The sequence below is a fragment of the Papilio xuthus genome, unplaced genomic scaffold (genome assembly GCF_000836235.2).
Source record: "Papilio xuthus unplaced genomic scaffold, Pxut_1.1 DF826961.1, whole genome shotgun sequence".
Lineage (NCBI taxonomy): Eukaryota > Metazoa > Arthropoda > Insecta > Lepidoptera > Papilionidae > Papilio > Papilio xuthus.
Genome location: NW_013531688.1, coordinates 6952322 through 6973448, shown reverse-complemented (window position 1 = coordinate 6973448; position 21127 = coordinate 6952322). Strand labels below are relative to the sequence as shown.

At 32.6% G+C, this 21127-nt stretch overlaps 1 protein-coding gene across 1 annotated transcript in view; it reads left to right on the top strand.

The window, feature by feature from the left end:
* The first annotated feature begins 5595 nt into the window (after positions 1-5595).
* Positions 5596-21127, top strand: part of LOC106120010 (nephrin) — a 32867-nt gene continuing 17335 nt past the window's right edge. The window contains exon 1 of the mRNA XM_013315163.1: positions 5596-5971. Within this exon, the coding sequence (XP_013170617.1) occupies positions 5821-5971 (151 nt within the window). The 5' untranslated portion in view covers positions 5596-5820. The remainder of the gene's footprint in view (positions 5972-21127) is intronic.

Sequence of the window (21127 nt, the reverse complement as noted above, 5' to 3'; positions counted from 1 at the left end):
GGAGTCGCGCCTTGTATACTCAGTGTTACAACTAATTTTAGTTCACTTAACTTGTTAACATTGAAGGGTTAATGTTACACTATGCTAAAATAAATAAAAGTTATACAGCTAGACTCTGTATTATAATAGTTAGGAAAAATATCAAATTTTAAATGTATAATTAATCAAAGTTATACTTAATTTTTAACTTTACCAATAAGTATGGTATGTACATAAAACAAATTTATGTACATAAACGTGTATATTGTCATAAAAGTAGGCTTTCGCTAATTACACGGCAATGGTTATCATCACCTGGAACGATTTTAATTAGCGGTTTATTCCGGCTGACCATTTCTGTTCGCAGTAATTTGTTTTTATACCATAAAGCATCTAATTATAAGACTCTGTAAGTGACTGAAAACACACAAAATTGTGTGACTTTTATTGACATAAATGAGGTTTTTTAAACGAATCAAATTTGTTCAAAATTCTATTTTTACGATTTTGAAGCAACTTGTATTTTTTTTACTTGATATTTTTAACAAATTTTTCTTACAATTTACAAACAGAAAAAGTTTACTTAAAAAGCTGTAAACATTACTGTAACTATAACACAGTGGGAAGAAGAACAAGGAAGAATTTTATGTGCTATTCTTTCTGACTTTAATAGTTTTCCGAGTATCATAGTGATGTGGTAATGTTTTCCTTTCTTTGTCGCTTTAGGACGTATAATAATTTACTTTTCCGAAGTCTAGGTGCCGTTTATTTTGGCCACACTGTGAGTACCACTCAGATTCCGCTTATTGTACAAAGCAATTACGCGGAATGTAAATGTTATCACAGCTAGCATTTGAAAACGTTTCCTCGACGTTATGTGCCGTTTGGTGTTTGCTTTGAGGATCTCTACTAACATCTTGTGAGTAATTCTTGTTAAGTCGTTTTAATTTAATCAAGTGTTTTCAATTTGATGAGAATCAATTTATCAACAATCTGTAATATATTTTGATCGATTTAATCATAGTTAAACTTTGCAATATTCGTTTCAATTTTAATAATAACATATTTTCCTTTAAAAATAATATTATCTTTCTAATATTAAAACATCTGTTCTGGTCGTAGAAATGATGGCGATGTGGAGGCCGGCGTGGCATCGCGGGAACGCTTAACGAATCACAAATTACAAATGGCAACAGTTTAGCTTATCTTTATGGCTCAGTAGACAGCGCTCGAGCTATCAAATACTAACTTATATAGCCAGCCTGCTTTTGTATCAGATCATTGCGCGATACGCATTTAAACTTAATGATGAAGAAATATATTTTACGTATTGTGAATTTTTAACTTTTTTTATATTAAAAGGTGGCAAGCGAGCAAGATGTAAAATAACTTTTTTCTATTATACTATTTAATTAGTTTTACTAGCATTTGGAGACAAACAAATACATCATTATGTAATATGATAGACACGCGCTACGTAAATGCTGCCTTCGTTGTTGGGAATTAGCCAAAAATCAGAATGCCCGGCGCGCGCCAAACTGTATGTCATATGTAAATACTGATGTGACACGAAATGCGACGCTCGTGCTCCGCTCAGCTGCCTTTCTTTATGTATTGTGTTTTAATGTCAACTTTACCGTGATCTTCATTTTCTTTTTTTTCTGTACTTTTTTTCGTAAGTATCTTCCTTCCAGCCAGTCCCCATCTTCTAAAGGATGCAATTCTCACCTATTGATCGCCATAATTATTAGTCCAGTAGCTTTGATCAGATAGGTTCACCTTACCGGAGGTCTAGCGTAGGTTCTGCGAATAAAATCGACAGGCAATGCGGCAATATCTTTTATAGTAGATACTATATCTTGTAAAGTACAAAACGAAACTTTGTTTGTTTTATTATTGATCTAATTCATAAAGAAAGACGGCAAGTGAAGTTGAAGTTGTGTCGTTTTATTGCTTTGCCTCTGAATTACCGGCTGTTAAGATAATATTTTACTATTGCGAAATTAGCGCCGGCAATTTGTTGTCCGCGACGCTCGGATTTAATCGCCCTTAAAATTGTGACAAAAGTTTTAATGTACACCATTAAGGGATTAATACTGATAATAACAATTTACCTTATTTGGTATATGTACATAAATTAATAGCCGTTTTTATGAAGTAAATTTTAGTAACTTGAGATAAATAATCCAAGGAGACTCTGAGAAAAAATCAGATACTTGACATGATTTTTCGAACGGTAATTGATGATAATGATAAAATTTTAATAATTAACGTATCATTAATTTATATAAATAATGAAGTTTCATCGACAGTTGCGATTGGGTGCGGTCGGTAGTCATTCAAAACATTTGCCTTCGCTCAGGCGATGTTTTTTCAATTCCATTTGACGATTTTATTCCGCTTCATTAAGTATACAAAGGTCAAAAGGAATATTTAATTATTTTTCTTAATTCGCAACATAAATAGGGTCAGCTGGATCTTAAGAGCTAAAATTGAAATGTCAAACGAATTTCTTGAGGCTAAATTGGAAGTTTTAAATTACTAAAATTATAAAAGCCTTCATATTTTTTATTTTGATTTTGCTTTCACTTTTATATTTTCAGTTTTTATATTTCTTTCAATAACTTTTTAGTGCAGCTATTTACAGGATAACCAGTCTCTACCAAGTAAATAAGAAATTAAGAGCTAATAACCTAATAATATTTAGTAACGAAATCTTTCTTATGTAACAAGATATTTTACTGTTCCCTTGATTCCTATCAGGTCATGAAGGTCATATCAAGATTCACGTATTCCTCAATTTTATAAGTAAATAAAGCCGAGATGAGTATCAAGTATATTATTTTACAAACAGAACACGTTTTCTTTCACTCAACATCATTACTATAGCAGGGCTAAGATCTCGGTACATGAAAGTTGGACTCCATCTAGTCTAACATAACATGTTGGATAATATCGATTGACTTGGGATATATGTATGCGAGTATATATAGTTACTCTTCAGGTATACATGAGTATTAGTAGATTTATTGAGTTTGTATACTATTAAATTGAAAATTGTAAAGTAGACAAAAAAATATTTTACGCATTTTTATCTAAAGAAATCTGTAAAATAAATTTAATGTCAATCTTCTAAAGAACTACAAATTAAATTTAAAAAAATCCTATTGCATTTGACAGGTCAATTATTACGAGTAAGTAAGACTAGGGCTATTTAACATTATGCTACGCGACGCGAGAATGTCGTAGCAACGTAGATGAAACCGTAGCACAGTTAGTGCAGAGTATATTTAGTTAATTTATCAGCGGCTTGTTGAAACAATAACACGTCGCCGCAACTATTGCGACGGCCGTACAAAGGGCTTTGGGACCGTGAAATAATGTTGATACGAGACCGGGTCAATGCGCTTTGGACGACGCCTCAAAGCATGAACGCTTTGAACGTCATTTACATTTTCATACAAGTTTATTGAGATTTTATATTGAACAATTAAATTATTTAAACCTTAGTGAGAGCCGTGAAAATGCATGAGGGTTAGCCGTTGTATATTTAGTTTTTGACAGTGACAGTGAGGCAGTATGAGAAAACAACACTAAAGGTCGTCCTTAGTGAACAAACGCCTCTGACTACAGCATTGTAAAGTTACATTAATGATCAATTTCAATCATTATATTTAAAAGTTTCATGTTATTGTACAAGAAGTACAGGATGTTTCATGTTGTGCGGATCTATGTAGGATACAACAAAGTTGTTGTTCATTTGTATCAAGTGCAACTCATTAAAGTGTTGAGCTTAACGCGAAGTATCTTTACAACCAATACGAATTTTATTCCGCGAGGGAACTTAAAATATGCTTTGCTGGAAATTTTGAAAGATAAAAAAACATTGAAAAATTACGATGTAAATAAACACGAGTTCTATTAATTATTATTCTTTGTGTAATAAAAAAAGTTTAATAAATATATGTAGTTTGTTTCTTCAATTTGGACAAAATGCGGGATATAACAATAGCATTTCCTAAATCTCTCTGCAATAGTATATCGTCGACTTGACCATTAAATTGGCGACAGGCCAACAAGCTTTGGTGAAAATAGCGTTTAGATAATCCCAGATTACTAATATCACTGTTTATCCGATTATATTCATGCAATTGCGAACACTTCATACATATATTTTTCAGTTCAACTTTATCACAACAATCGCTGTAACGGTCAGTCTCTACTTGTTTAATATCTATATGACAACATTATTGCCTTTCCATTCCGAATCTCTGAAAAGAAAAAACAAAGTTCAATTTGCTTTTGACATAAACTCACTGAATTAGGTACTTAATACGAGTATAATTAATATTTAAGTAGACTGAGGAAAGACATTTACACATCTGATAACATATGCATATTTTTATTAAATATTATCGATTAACAAACATGCCTTTGAATTAATGAATTATGAATGAATTAATATTAATCAATTTTCTTTCATCATCTTCATTCTTTTGATAACAGCATAATATAATCTCAACTGTTTCGTTAACTTTCTTTTCATGACTGCCTGGTCACGAACAGGTAAATAAATCTAGGTAACTACACTGATCTGATAACCAATCCAACTTGTTATTATAAGAAATATAATTTAATTGCAAAACCAATCGTATAGACTTGCCGCAAAACAGAAAATCTATTTTAATAACTTCACAATATTTTGTTGAGAGTGATATTAAGTTGACCAAATTAAATATTTGAAGCGAGAGCAAATAAAATTAGGTTAAAAGTGTTTTCTTTTTTAACCTATATTCCAATAGTTTTTTGTTAGCTTATTTATTTTTACTTTTTTTAACAGTGGTAGAGCCCGCTTTAACATCTTCGCACGAATCGGCCCGGCTCGCCCGGTGAATTACCACGACCACACAAAAGACAGGCGAGAAGTGGAAGCTATTCCGCGTTTCGTCTGATGAGTGTGCGTCCCGGAGGGCCTCATATAGTCCCCTTTCCCTTCCCACCCTTTTTCTGGTAAGGAAAGGATGGAAAGTGGAAGTGGACTTTCCGGATGAGAGTATGCATGGAAAGGGAAAACATTTTCTTTCTGTGCATCCTCTCCTCCGTCGATTAAAGGTAGGCAACGCATATGCAATTGCGTATATCTATGGGCAACGGTCACCTCGCTATTTCAGCGATTTCAGGTGGCCGCTCGCTCGTTTGCCATAAAAAAAAAAATTAGAAAGCTAGTCTTGAAAAGAGGAAACTGGTAATCATAGTTCTATATTTTAGTTTTTTTTTCTCAAGTTAATAGTACATGTTTACGATACTAGACGAATCGTGGAAAAATACGACTAACTTTAAAAGAAACTATTTTTTTTAAAAAAATAGCAAATTTTACAAGTACTCAAATCTCACTAGCTACAGAGTTGGGAATGGGTACGCGGAACCGTTCGTTTACAAATATGACAATCATCGTCCGTCAGGCGCTCGTCCGGCGGGAATCACGTAACGTCCAGGGATGCTTTAGCATTTCAAAATCCTCGGGAGGTTTTCTTTTTCATGTATTGTTTGAGTTTGGGCTGAGCGCTATCGGTTTCCGATCAGTGTGGGCCGCGCCGCCGCAACGGACGCACGTCTCCCGCTGATCCCATCTCGATTTGTTTATACACGAACACGTGTCCCGACTTCGGAATTATAAACAATCGTCGAGTGGAACACATACGTACATGTGAAGTGCTCGAACTTATCGTGATACTAAAATAAATGTGTAAACAATGAGTCAAGTCAATTAAGCTAGAGATATTATAATTTTATCGGATTTATTTTAATTGATAATATTATGTGATCTTTATGGAGGATTAAATGAGAAATGAAATGGAGAAGTTGTTGTGTTTGTATGGAGTGGGTGAGGAGTGCCGGCGTTTCGCCGTGCGGCTTGCTGTGGCCCTGCTGGTGCTGAGCGCCGCGCATGCTGTCGATATGGAGGAGTTTATCAGTGACTTGGATCTACCAGGTGATAATTTATTTTGTGCAATAAATTAACAAGCTTAGTGTAAACAAATAAAACATTTATTTATAAAATTATAACAATACATGAATTATTCGTTTTTGGAGCTTTAAATTTACCAAGAATTAATTCAATGTGTATGAATAAATAGCCAATTAATAGTAACTCGTTTGAGGACTGATAACTTGTTAATATTTTGTATTATTTCAATACATTATTTTGTTGTGAACATCTCGTACAGGAAGGATGATTTACTTTGAATACTTCATCATTTAGTTGAACAAATATTTTTTCAATGCACTTATTATATATGAGTGTGTTAATGTGAAGTTTGCAAACAATTCAAATATGCGTCAAAAGGTGAGAGAAGATAGTCGAAGTTAAGCAACTTTCTATTTCTGTAGAAACAAAAAAGAGATTGTTGTTAACACAATAATCTGTATCTTATTACGAAGCTGTCTCATCCAAACATTCATTAAGATAGATTACAATAACAGTTATGAGAGCGAGAAGCTTTTTATATCACTTAATCAAAACTTGATCAGACTTAATTAATTGATTCAGATTTAATCGATATAATGATTGTAATACATCGATCCTTTTTGTGGTCCATATCATACGAAGTATTTAAAATATTTTTAAGATTAAACTCCAAAATCGAGTATTGGGTTTGACTGTAAATGGCAATCGAAGATAACTGTCATATCTTCTGCAAGGATGCTTCTTTATCACTATATCTGTCTCCTTTCTACTGGAGGTTGATAACGCGGCGGATTCTTTGATGTCCCGATGTTAGCGACCGACACTAACTACGTAATACCTGACCTTCTCGTTTGCATAATAATTATGTTACGTCACACCAAAGATTGAATTAACTTCTGCCTTCTCCTCACTACTACATTTTGTGTGTTCCAAGTAAATAGCGGAGTCCTGTTTCATTATTGTATTCATTTTTTCTTCACATAAATAACATCAAAACCAGAAGAAACTTGGTACGTTTTGACCGAAATTGAGAAAAAAAGTTTAGGTATAAGTTGCGATCTGACCAAATTTGATTATTGATTCAGTTGGTCATTTCATGAAATCGTCATTTAGTAGATTCTATCTCGTATCTGGAAATCAAAGTTTCACAAATAAATCGATATTCAGTATCTTCATAAAGTCTACATGACTGAAATGCATACGTTAAATATATAACATAGATAAATTAGAAATAACTATTATCATGTTATTGTGTTATAAAGTTAAATATACTAAAATAATACTTAAATATAAACGTGATAATGAACGTGTTCACGTTACAGTGTAACCACAGATAACGAATGTTACAAATAATTTTAATGAACAAATTTCCAGCAGCTCTTTGTTCATAATTACTTTAATAAGATCGTGGGCGGGAAATTGTCTCTTTCATGTAAGTTATAGGATGTGATTGTGTCTCTTACTCGTATATAGAACCTACTATCAACATGTCTGTCATTTGAACAGTTACTTTATTAAGTTTAATCATGACCACGACCAATATTGAAAATCTGCGAAGACGAAGCAGAAGAATATATGTAGTTTTAGGTAAATGAACATTTTATGTATATTAGATGGCAGAACATTTAATCATCAGAACAGAGTGAGCCTGAGCTGCTGGTCTTGAGCTTTTGTGTTCTTCAATAGCCTACTAAAAATAAGTCCAATGCTTTCAGTAATAAATGGTGTTTTAGAAGTAAAAATAAATAACATTTATTTAATTCCAATTAGTAATATGATATTGTATGTACTATTCCACGGTTTTCACACATCATGTATAAATAGTAGAATAAATAATATCAATATTGTATGTAAACACAACAGTTAGCTGCGTGGGCCGCGTTGTTTAGTTGAAATGCTTTGTTAGCTATTTGTTTGGTGGGGAGCACAATAAAGTGATTTAGTAAATTATTGTATTGTAACCAGTTATTCAGTTCCGAATAGGCCTGAAGCAATTTACAATAACAATATTAGTAATTTATCACAAATAATAAATGTACCCATTTCAATATAACACCTCGTAATTTCAAGTTAAACGGTAGAGTTATAAATACAACTATTATTACACAAGATGGTATCCTTTATAACTTTAAATGGAGCTTGTTTCGATTGCTATTACATTGGATGGAATTGTTTATTTCTGATTCTCTTATAAAACAAAGATGGAAATGTTATTGTATCTCTGTTTACTTTAATGTTTTAAAATTATATTGCTTTAGATTAAAGAATTATGTCTGTACGTTAGCGTAGATTAAATAATGGTACTGAAACAAATTTGACACATAAAAGTTTGTGTGAGTCCGGCCCCGGCTGTCGGTCCGGCTCTGGCTGATGGTCCGGTTTCGTTATAACAATCATCGTTTTATTCACAGAAGAGCCATTACGTCGCAATCGCTTCGAATTAAAAACTGTAACAGGGATATTCGCACGGCCAGCGAAATGTCCGCTACCACCCCCCCAATCCCCACCACTATGTATGTATCACATAGCTTTTAATGTTTGATGACATTTTAAATTCACTATTCGCTAACAAAGTTATAAAGTTTAAAAATATGTTAGGTACATGCAGCTAAGTTAATTACTTCACGGAATATTTTTGTATATGTGCTTGTCATCTATTTATTTTTAAGAGATAATTATTTCGTATAAAGATATTAATTATATCAAATATTTTGTAAGAGTTTATTTATATAAACGAGGGCGCCGAGCCGATTATTATTAAGCCTTTGTTAGCGCGTGTTTTTATAAGCTACTTCATTATAACAAGCAACGTTCTATGAAACTTATTCGACAATACTAATTGATTCCGACTACTAGTGTTAGAATCACTTCTAGAATTTCGCCTATTTATATATATTTTATATAGTATAATCTTTAATTCGTATAAATGTGGTTAATTCCACCGAGTTCGAGATAAATACCACGTGACTCATACTCTCGTACATAAATATCACAAATCACTCTTAACTTAGGGTAGGCTCCGAGCCCCTCGGTGGGGACATGCAGTGAGCTGATGATGATGATGATGACCACGTGACTTACCGTGGGTTTCTGAGACCAAAATAAACAACACAATATTGTGTATATAACCATATAACAAAATAACCCTTTTAATAATAGATTTTTTGGATAATTACAGGGATGACTATATGTATTATAGAGATATTTTGATGTCAGAAACCAACGGTTAGTTTACGTGTAGATAAGCAATCACAAATATACGTAATGTGTTTATTACACGTGTGTAGTTTACACAACGTGCAGTGTAAATCTGTCTTCGATGGTATAAACAAGCGAGATATTGCGTTTCCACCGCCGAAGCATGTTGTCATTCCATCTCGTTCACTTTGGAGTAATAGATATAGAAATATATTTTTGTACAGATGTTTCGTTATCATACACACGCAAGTTATAAACATCACATTGTATTTGATGTTAAAATCTGATGAATCCAAGACATAAATATGTTTGTTATAATTTTATTTATCACGCACCTTTACACATATTCTTAATTTTGAATCAATACGTGTAATCGTTAAAAACCGTTTATTAACCAAAGGCAAAAAATTTAAAGTTCTATTAAACTTTACTCTCTCTTTCTGTTTTATTAGGAAGTAATGTGACGTCAACAATATTGGACTTGTAACTCAAGATTCTAGCTGACACAGATGATATTATAATTGTTAATCGGGATACAGTATGAAAATAAACTTAAATCGATGACGTCACGTTACCATGGTTACTAATCATTTTGCATTATTAATTATACAATGGACGACGTATTTTTCAAGTGATTGATTAAATATCTGACTGATATAGCCAAAAATTGTTTTAATCTCCATTAAAATTAATGTTTGTAAATTATATAAAAAAAAATATGAAAATAAAGATACAAAGTTTAAAAGATAAATTCTTCAAGCCTTTTGTCTGTAATTGTAAAATATCTTTCTTAGCTCTATTTCAAATACGCAGCATTTCTTTTCTTGTGATTAAAATCTTTCTTCCTCGTCTTTGAAATATTCTGTAACTAGTGATGTAAACTGCAACTATTATTTAACATTTGCTATTTGCTTTTCTCTTGTTTCCATTCTCTGAGCGTTTACTACAAGTCCTACTTCTTTGCCTGTTGTAAATACGAAATTAACTATTAACATTAGGTAAAAAAATAAAGCTAGATTATTAATTACAAATAGTAAAGTTTGCCTAGTACAATAATGCAGAGATTGTGGAGAATCTTACGAATTATTCACTAATAATTGCTATAATCTTAGAGCTTTGTCCAACATATTAAAATCGAAACTTGAATGTTTACAATTAGACGATTGGACGATATTTGCTTTGAAACTTGTCCTTTGAAAAGTTCCATAAAGTAATGTAATTAGTTGTAAAAGGTAAGGCTTATCAGATTTGCGAGCGTTTACAATCAAAACATAAATGTAGGTGGTGTAATCCTGGCTTCCCGCCAATTTTGCATAAGTGCCGTTTCACAGCGCATAAGTTAAATCAACTGCGACGCCGGGGCGGCTTCGGGGGAAGGGGGAGGGGGGAGGGGTAGAGATTGTAGCGACGCGACGCGGACGGGACATAAAACAATTTGTATAAAAATTAAACTCTGTCCTACGAGTGAGTGACCGGTTAGAGGCTGGTGTGCAGACCGTCGCATCAACTGCACTTATTTTAGTTTGTTGTGTTTCATTTCATATGTTAATATTATTAATTTGAAATTTATTGATGTAATTGAATATTTGAATTATGGCTTTATAATTAGAGTTGATTATAGTTGTCGACACAATCTTAAATGTTTAAAAAATTACTTACTCTTTTACTTAAATAAAATGTTTTCCTACTAACACTAACATTTATATAACATCCCACATAAAGAAGAGCATCCTTTGATTGTATACATCTAAAAGTCGAGAAAATCTATACAAAGTGCCTCCTCCTTTGCAGACTAAATCTAATTTTACTAAATATAATACTTTGTTGACCTTTTGTTAAAACGGTCTTATCACCTAAACTCTCGTTTTATAACGCCACCTACACAAAACTCTGCTATATTTTAGGAGATTTACTCATTTTCTCTAGAACATTTATTGAAAAAATAGGAGCTTAAAGCATTTGGGGGCTCTGCAGTGCCCCCGGTAAGTCTGACAATCGTTATTAACTCCAATGTTATGTCTTTCAATTCTCTGCTACCTAAATACATAACTATATAAGAAAAGACATAAAATTGTATATTGACTTTGATTGGTACTACAATTACGTCATTTACAGGACACAAAAATGTTATAAGAAAACAAAGTTTTATACTTGGAATAAATTAAACAGCTCGGTGTGCGATCATAAAGTAGTATTTCAACCTCACCGAAGAGCTTGTAGAGTCGAAATGACGAAGGAAATATGCAGCGGCAAAGCAAAGCGAACGTTATCGCCAAGCCTGGCGCGCTTCGGCTGCTGGCTAGGCCATCGTGTTCCTGCCGCCGCGCTGTAGCCACGAGGATTAAGAGCGCAAGACCACTAAAAGTTACTGCAAATATAAAGCTTATCAACTTTTTTTGGATCTGATTTCAACGTTATATTTTCCTTTAAGTATTTTAGTACCAAAATTATATTTGGTAAATTAGCTTAATTATTTATTTATAAATATTGTTGTATATTATGAATTTAAAATTTTAAGAACAGGTGAAGGAATTGGAAAAATATTTAGTAGTGTTTTATTTCACAATTTGGACATTAAAAACAAAAATGATAGTCATCGATGTTATAACAGAATTCACAAATAAAAGTGTTAGCAAATACTAAAGTCCACTTTTGTTATTTTATACGTCACTGAAATTGGATTGGGTCTTATCTAAACAGTTATTTTAATATTCATTATTTCAGCTTGAATATTTTAGTTCGTATAAAATCAAATACATATTTGATTAAATTGATGGATAAATATAAAATGCTACATGGATTATGATGTGCGGTATAACAAGATGCTTTGACGCAACGAGTAACAATTTAAACCTTATGTTGTACAACATAAGTACCGGTTTTGTTTGATGCAAAGATAATAAGACGTGGTCCTGTTTGCTTTAGATGATTAAAAATGAAATTGCGTTTTTCTATTTAAACGAAAATTGAAAGCTAATATACACTTTAAAGAAGGTTGAAAAATTATTTTATAGTAGTGTTACGATTGATTGATTGATGATTTAGTAATTCATTCGTCGATCATTTATTCATTCACTCTTGCGCAGTGATATAACTATAGCAAGATCTCATCTCAACGTTTTTGATTATTATACAGATTAGGTGGCACAAACCACAATATAAATTTAGAGAATCTCTCTGTACTACAATTTCATACTAAAATGTATTCTTAACTTAGCTTTAACTTATGCAGTAGCAACAAATGAAAATCTGTATAAACTTTGTTGCTTTTAAAAACATAAGCTTTGCTTTTAACAACTTAAACATTCAAAATACAAAGCTTTTTAAAGAAAGTTATGTTTAAAAATAGAAAGTATACGAAATAATAATCATTAAAACCAAAAATACAGTTAAAAATTTTATTTCATACAAAGTAAATTGTTTTCTTTTTTTACTCGCGTACAGCAAAAATACATTATGCAGTTTTCCTACCAAAACCAATTATTGTTAGTCAACAATAATTGGTCATACTTGGGAAATTTAAAAAACTATCACTGTATGCGACCACAATTAAAACAAGAAATTACGAAATAGCCAACGCACAATGGAAACATAAAACAAGCGACGTGCTTCTGTGATTACATGAACCGTGCCTCTGCAACTCTCATATAATGACGTTCATTACCATTAAAACAAAGAATTATAAGCCAAGTTAATAAATAAAAACATTTCGTTGATTTAAACCGTAGTACTGCAATAAAGTTGAATCTGTGGTAGGTATTCGTTTGCTCTGTGGCACGGTAAATGACATACGATCCGCGACCCGGGCCCCGTGCCAGAAGAATAAGCATATTCCCACAGATAATATGTAAATGCGGAATGTTTTATTTCCTTATGTTGTTAAATCACGCACACAAATATTAGCTGATTTTTTTGGAACATTTAGATTTATGGAAGGCTTTTTGTTACTTTAACGGGACTGACTGAGACTGAGTCCGATTCTGTTTTGTGCTTCCTTTAAACACATATTTTAACTTAACAAATCTGTTTTACAAAACAATTAAATTATTATCTATAAATATATACTTTTGAGAACCGATAAAACTTTGTATCTTGTTAAATAAATTCTAATAATTTTACGACACAACCTGCGATAAAAATGACATATTAAAGTTGGTACTTTTAGGGATCATAAAACTTAAATAGCTTAGGTTCAAAGGTTTATCATTAGGTTGTAACGTCTAGACGTTGACGACGATAAAATTACTCATAAATGAGATGAAAGAAAATATCTAACAGTTACCTATGGCCACGGGATTTTGGTATTCTTCAAGGAAACCTGAATTTGCACAAGTTATTAAGATACTGCGGTGACTAATTTTGTGAATAAATGATGTTGGTAAGGACTGCGCTACTTTCGGCGCGGGCGGGAGGATAAAACTGAACAATTACTGTCCTAGCTGCCATTAATATTTGATCAGGTGCCGGATATCCGGGCGAACAAGTCTAGAGAAGTGCAATTAGCGCGCCCCCTGCATTAATCATGGCTCATTATGCAAGTTTCTCATTCCGGGATAATATTTTTTTAATCTTTTATTTAACAGAAGCATCAACCCACAAAGATTAAGAAGCTGGTGCCTGAGCCTAACATCATTGGAGAGATAAAAGCGCACAGACACAGCTGGCTCTGCCACTTAGGGAGAACTTAGGCTTATGTTCGGGGAGTCAAAAGGCATACATGGGATGACAGAGCGGGCGGTGCCCAGTTAGCGTTTCAGGTATCGCTGGATGGATGAGATAATTAAAGATCTGCAGGAACTCCAGGTCCGAAGCTGAATCGGTAGAGCGCGGGATCGGGGAAAATGTAGATTTTTGTTGTCGGAGACGAAGGCGTACTTCGTGTCGCTACGTCACCCTATATAACATAATAAAGTGCGCCTGTTGTAGAAATAAATCTTTTTAATTAGCTACCAATTTTATAATTGAGAATATCAAATAATAAAGTAGTCATTTTTACATTTTTATAAAGTTATTGTCTTTTTATTTTCTTGATTTTTTCTTGTAGTGAAGGAATTTCATTATTAATTCATTTCTGTTTTCTATATTACTTTGATTTTTCGTTTTATCTTTACGTAATAAAATATGAATAGGAACATTTGATATACGAAGGCTCACATTATTTAATTTAAACGTAAAGAACGTTGTGAGTTATATGTGACGCCTTTAGGGAAAGTAGAGTAAGTGAGTAGTTCCCGGTGGAGCGGTTACTGACGTATTTATTTAAAACAAATTCATGGAAAGTTTTATTCAAGTTTATTTTCCTGACAACATAACTTTGGTAGAATTAAATCTCAGACTTCACTGGGATTTTTGAAATTTTCCAAGCTCATTAAGGTTATACTGTGTCCGTCTTTTTTTTTTAATTTTCTAATAATCCAAGTTGTGAAGTAATAAGTACTTGTTTGTTACTTCTTACTTATTAAAATAATATATTACCTAAACCTAAACATGACATTCAGGGGAAGAATACGACTCACAGTCGTAAAGAATAAGATACGACTCCACGATCACTTGTCAAAATCTGTTCAGTCGTTTAGGCTATATGACGTCACAATGTAAAATATTTAAAATTAGGCATACATAAAACATATGTACATACGGATACAAATTCTGAGCGCTATTAACTTTGAATGTAATTGTAGGTCTTAAATTGTAAGCGTCAAGTAACAAATGAGAATTAAGTCCTCGACCCTAAGTGACGGCGCACAACAAAACGATCGCTCTAGTTATTAAGAGCCAAATTAAAGCTTGGAGTTTATTACAGCTACTAACTATAAAAACTGATTTATTTTTATGTTATTTTACAGTTTACCGCTGTAATTAATTATTAAGTCTAGTTTTATAATTTAAATTTTAACCTATATAATTAACATTGTGCCTAATTTAAAAATCTGACAGTCAACAAAAACGATAAAATTAAAGGCATATTAAAAATAACATTTAAGAAGGCGCCCGACGTCGCGCCTAATATTGAAATTCAAAAGCGAAAAGTTTTGTTATTCTAATTTTGGATGGAAAATGATCTAACTGCATTGTTCTAGGTATATCCTAATGAGTTTTATCCTAAATATGTTTATAACTAAGCTGGCTGTATTAAAATGAGATGAATCAACTTGCGGCTGAAGAGTACGTATTGAGTATTTTGTAAATAAACATAACATACGCGTGTAACTGATGTGTGGGCGGATTTCTATTCGGCTCCGAGCTAACACTTCTCTCCCGCTTTTATGAATGGAAATGCTTAAAAATATCAAATATCCTAATAATGTTTTAAAATAGGGAAAATTAAACAGTAAATATAACATCAAATTTAGTTTTAGCATGATTTGAAATGTATGGAAATAAATAAATCCATGTTGATATAAAGTAATTGAAAATACTCGTAATTTGTAGTTCACAAATTAGCTTCATGCATTTTATTAATTAAAATGTATGTTTATATTTGTGAAGAATAACACACAAATAAATAATGATATGATTATATTGAAATTGAATATAGTGCAAAGGGATTACAAAATTGATTCTGGTAAATAGAGCGAGTTAACTGAGTTTTTTTAAACTAATTTAATTTGTGGAATAAAGTCAATTTAATATATACGTGTGTATATAATTAATATGTACTGGAAAAGTGTAAAATAATGTAAAATAATAGGAAATTGTAGTTTTAGATATGTCTAAAATGAAAACAGTTAAATTTAAGTTGTGTTATTATATTTTAAATATAAATTTGTTAATTGACCCTTCGCCGTCAGTTAAAAGTTATCACTCACATATTTTGATAAGTTTTGTATGATATGTTTGTAAGATTGAGTAATTTTTTTTTTGTAAAATAAACTTCAGGCATAGAAAGTTCGTAACTAGGAAAAGATCAGCAAAACTGCAAGCCATTGTGCAGTGACGGCAGTTCTCACCAGGGCAATATCGTCGTAACGACCTGCCCTCCCCCTCCCCTCCCTGCTGCATCCCCCCATTGCCACTAGCTGTTTAACTATGTAGTAATAGTCTCAGAAGCTCACCTTGGTGTCAGCGGGAATCTCCGACTCAAACTTGTCGACGAAGTTGAGTCTAATGTTCCAGCGGAAACAGGGTAGTCGACTCAACGAATTTTTGTCGTAAACTTCTAAAGTCACTTTGTTAAAACTTTTAAAAAACTATCACATTTTGTGTGTTAGTTGTTTTTTTTTTTCAGTTGGAAGTTGTTCAACGTCACAGTTGGAACTCGGTTGTAAAATGTTTTATGATATCGAGCATATTTTTCATGTTCTTGAGAAAGTTTTAGTTTCATTATATATTACGGTAGTTTTAATATTCCCAAGTAACCTCCAAAATTTATTCCTTTACAATGACAAAGAAGTGTTAACTCTTTAAAATGTATTACACTGTATCATAAGTGCAAATGTTTACTTTACAACTTACAGTGGCACCGAGCTCGCTGACAGTCGCGCCTCACACCCGCTATGAATTTTGTTGCCCGCTGATATTCGCGCCCCACACCCGCTCGGAAGCTCGCCAGCTCATTAAGTCCGCCTCGTGTAATCGCGGCGTGAATTCTTCTGTTTGTTATAACTAAAGCGACTTTAACTGCTATGCACTGTATTCGCATAAAACGCGTTAACGCACCGCTATGACGTTTTTATCTGCCGCTTCCTTAATAAAACGTTTTCGGTTTTTGATGTGAATTACTGTCCCTGTTTTATATCAACGTTTGAATGCACTGCAATACTCTGCACTTGTTTACTTGTTTTTGTTTCTTTTATAGCGACGTAATATGGATTATCACGTTTTATAATTTAATGTTATAAGATAGTGAAAAAGTAATTCTAGTTTATGTCCTTTATAACTGACATAAGTCACTAAATATTTAAAGAAGAAAAACATTTTACCAACAGTTCTCTAGGTTTTTTTTAATTAAATTATAAGCATCAAATTTAATCGTGTTATTTTATTAAGAATGTATAATAGTTAACAGTTTAATCATAAAATGAATTCTCATACTATGATATAATAAATCTATTTATTAAAATGATAGGCAGTTATTTTACATAATTAACGTGTAATATTGAAGCAAATATAAATATATTTGAAGTGTTGTTGAGTGTAAAAAGAATAAGTTATTCCATACCACATCTATATTAATAATTAACTTATAGCTTTATTAACTTTTGCTACGTTCAATTCCAATAAGTTATAACTAAAGTCAGATATCAGATGAATTTAAATGTCGACTTCGTAATGAAAACCTATTGATTTTATTTTAGTTTCCAATCGGCGTCAATAAGCGAAGTTATTCAAAGGCGTCTACAACACAATAACCAGCTCCATTCAAACTTGCCACTGAAATGTAATACGATATTTCGTAGTTTCAAAATGAAGGCCATTGAAATATGAACAGTTTTTAATTAAAATTGTAACAAAAACATTGATATTACAATTTTTTATAAGTAAATGGAGCTTATTCTTTTCATTCTTTACAAATTCTTTTACTATGATAGTGTTACATTTATCGAGCACAGTTTTTATTCATTGTCTGCTATAAATATGTGTACAGTCAGCTGCATCAATATCTATACATTTATAAAATTTTGGAAACGTGTATAACCTGTCTGAATCAAAAAAGTTATGCACGTATTTGTCAAGGATATGTACTCTTGGACAGAAGCACATGGACCGATTCTTGCATACATGTTTTAAAAACCAAAACCGTGTAGAAATTTCTGAAGGTTTGTAAATGTATACATTTATGGAGCTGACTGTACATAAGCTATATTGGTACATAGTACTAGTAGAAAGTGGCTAAACAATATGTACATACAATACGATAAAATTTCGGAACATTCATCTGTTTTTTTTTTAACTTTGTGATCCGATTCGGACAGACTTTTTACAAAAATAAACGTGGCTTTTGTGGACTAGCGTGTAGTTTTTATTTCTATCCATTCAAATAGAGAACATTTGGATTCACAAGTTTAATAAATTTATGAAATTTCCAAGCGTGAGAAAACCCATTTTAGTGGTTTTCAAGTTGTTTCCATTGAAATTGTAAAAGAGCAATCAATTTATTTTATGATGTAGAACATACTTTAATTTTAAACGAACCTAGTGAATGTGTATTCAGCAATTTTAATTACATAACTTTTGAGATGATAGAACTATAAAATAAATAAAGCTTCCAATAATAATAAGCCAAAAGCTCTAGGGAATGTTATTTTTCTATCGTCTCTAAGCTTTTATTCGCCGTCGTTTGTTTCACTTAATTTTGTGAGTACTGAATTATATATAGGTTATAATTTTGTCAGCGAACCGACGTCTTATCTCCATCCTTGCAACATTAATAATGAATACGAAGCGGCGGAACCCTCCCAGTAATTGTTGTTATCAGCTAAAGTAGTATTACGCGAAGTATGACGTCACAACACGAAAAGATGGACTCCTTAAATAATTCATCAGTGGGACTGTTCTACGACATAGTATTCACACTAATTGAATTGATGTGAAAGGTCCAGCTATGTTAATAAATGAAATAAAGTAGATATAAAATGATTACTATCCTGATTGTTACTTTCTCTAACTTCTAATGTAATATAATTCAATTTTAACGCATTACTTAAAACGGTATTGATATTTTGAGGTAGTAATTTACGCCTAAAGATCCGCTGTATGTAAATATAAAGATTATGAGAAAACAGGTGATTGTATATAATCGTGTCCCGTGAGTGTAAGAGGGCGGGTTTGCGCGAGGTTTTTGCATGCGAGCCGAGTGCGCTGCTTCGGGTCTTTAATTAGCAATCAGTCACTCCAGCCCGCCGCGCCGCCTCTTCTCCTCAATTTGGAAACTTCCTTCGTGCGATGCCTCTAATGAATTTTAAAATGTTGTTTTCATGATTTATTCTAACAGTAACGTTAACTGCCTTCGTTCTTTATATTGTAAATGTAATTACTGTATATTGTATAGTTATTTAAAAATATATTTTTTATGTTAAAATGTATTATGCGGTGGTCAGTAAAGTAAATGTCAACTGCCAATGATTCAATTACCGCTGGTAAATAATATTCCAAAATCAACATTTACAGGTGCGTTATGGTTTGAATTTGAAGCCACAATTTGAACAGCTTTTCGATATTACTTTGCGACAAAATTTATTACTGTGATGTAAAGCCTTTAATTAGTTTACTGGTTGATATTGACGCTAAATTAATTTCGTCGGTGCCGTTCATTTTGATGCAAATGACGATACCTGTGAAAATTTGTTTAGTATTTAATAAAATGGCAAAATAATTTATGTTAAAGCCAATATCAACACTGAAATTGTCCATTCACAAGTCCGGTAATGTATTCCCGCGCGGTGGCCCGCGCTGCGCCGCACCGCCGCCCGTCGCCCGTCGCCCGCTGCCTGCCGTCGCCCGCCGCCCTCCGACCGCACTGTAAACAGATCATAAAATATTGCCTCAATTTAAGTACTTTAGCGGACAATCTATTAGAGGGACGAATCTAAAACTTGACCTTTACTGAAGTTTAATAAAACATCTCGTTAACACGTTTATATAAAATGAATTTGTTACAATAATATAGGCAGTCCTCACTATTGAACTGTATTTTTAAACAATGTTGTAAGTTTACGACAGTGTTCTAGTAGCTTACATTATTAGAGAGCACATTCGATAAAGTTTAAGTTTGTTATACTGAGAAGGCGCTGTAACAACACGCCTTCACTTGCACCCTACAGTTATTGCTGCTAAGATAAACAAAGAGTTTGTGGTGCATTTCTTCTAAGCACAGTTGGAGGCGATCGGTGGCACTATTTGTTTTGTGCCCGACGTCCCAAACATGCAGTGATCGAACGCAGCCGGGCCGGGGTCCGGTGTACGGGAGACAGGGGGAGGTGCGGGCAGGGGGGGCACACTGAAATAGATCGCAGGATTGATTGCTCCCATTGAACTTGGAGGTTTCATTAAACACTTCGCTGGAAAACGCCATTTGCTTTTAAACGGAACGAATTAACGGTTTCCGGAACCGTTTTGATTTTCATCTGTGTACTCTGATCGTTTGAACTTCACCATTTAATGTTATTCAATTAGTTGCTCCGTTTATAAATAACCAGACTAACATAAGAAATACATAAGCGCATTAAAAACAGAAATGTGTATTTGTGCCCATAAATGAGCTAGTTTATAGAAATTACTAAGATCTAGTAGGAGACTGTCGATTAAAACTAGATTACATTAAGATCTATCATTTGTTAATTCTGAAATGTTTATGTTTGAGTAAATGACGTTACAGTTTATCATTTATGTGTTACATAAAACATTTACAAGTACTCGTGTAAAAGACAAAGTTGGTGAATATTTGTAAGTTAGTAGCCGTGACATATTAAAATCAAGTCCCGCGGGAAAGTTTGCGCCTCGTAAATTTTAAGATAAACAGATGATGGCGCAGAGACGTTATTTATTATTCATGTTGGTTCTGTTCAAATAACAATGTTGATTTTTAACATATTTCTGTTAATTTTTGTTGGTATGTTAATGTTGATAAAGGAAAATCTTTTTGAAATCAACATCAGCTTTATAATTATAAATATTTAGGAATATTTGCAAAATATATTTTTTATCAGAGAGAATTATAATATAAACAATGAAGTAAACAAAACAACGGAATAAGATTCAAACGACTTCTCAAAGCTTTGCGTCTTTACTAATTATATTTGTGATTTAAAAAAAAAACACTTCTGGCATTATTAATACATTGGCATTATCTTAATTTGCTTCTTGATAGTTGAGAAAGAGATGTTTCGACACGATATCAACACAAACATCTCTTTTCAAAAGTAAAACAAACTAAAAGAGCCTTATTCATAGTAACATCCTAAGTTTTATAAAAGTCTTATTAATCTTTTTCCTTTCTCGGTGCATCTTTGTTGAGTTTATCTTTCTTCTATTAGAAGCAGA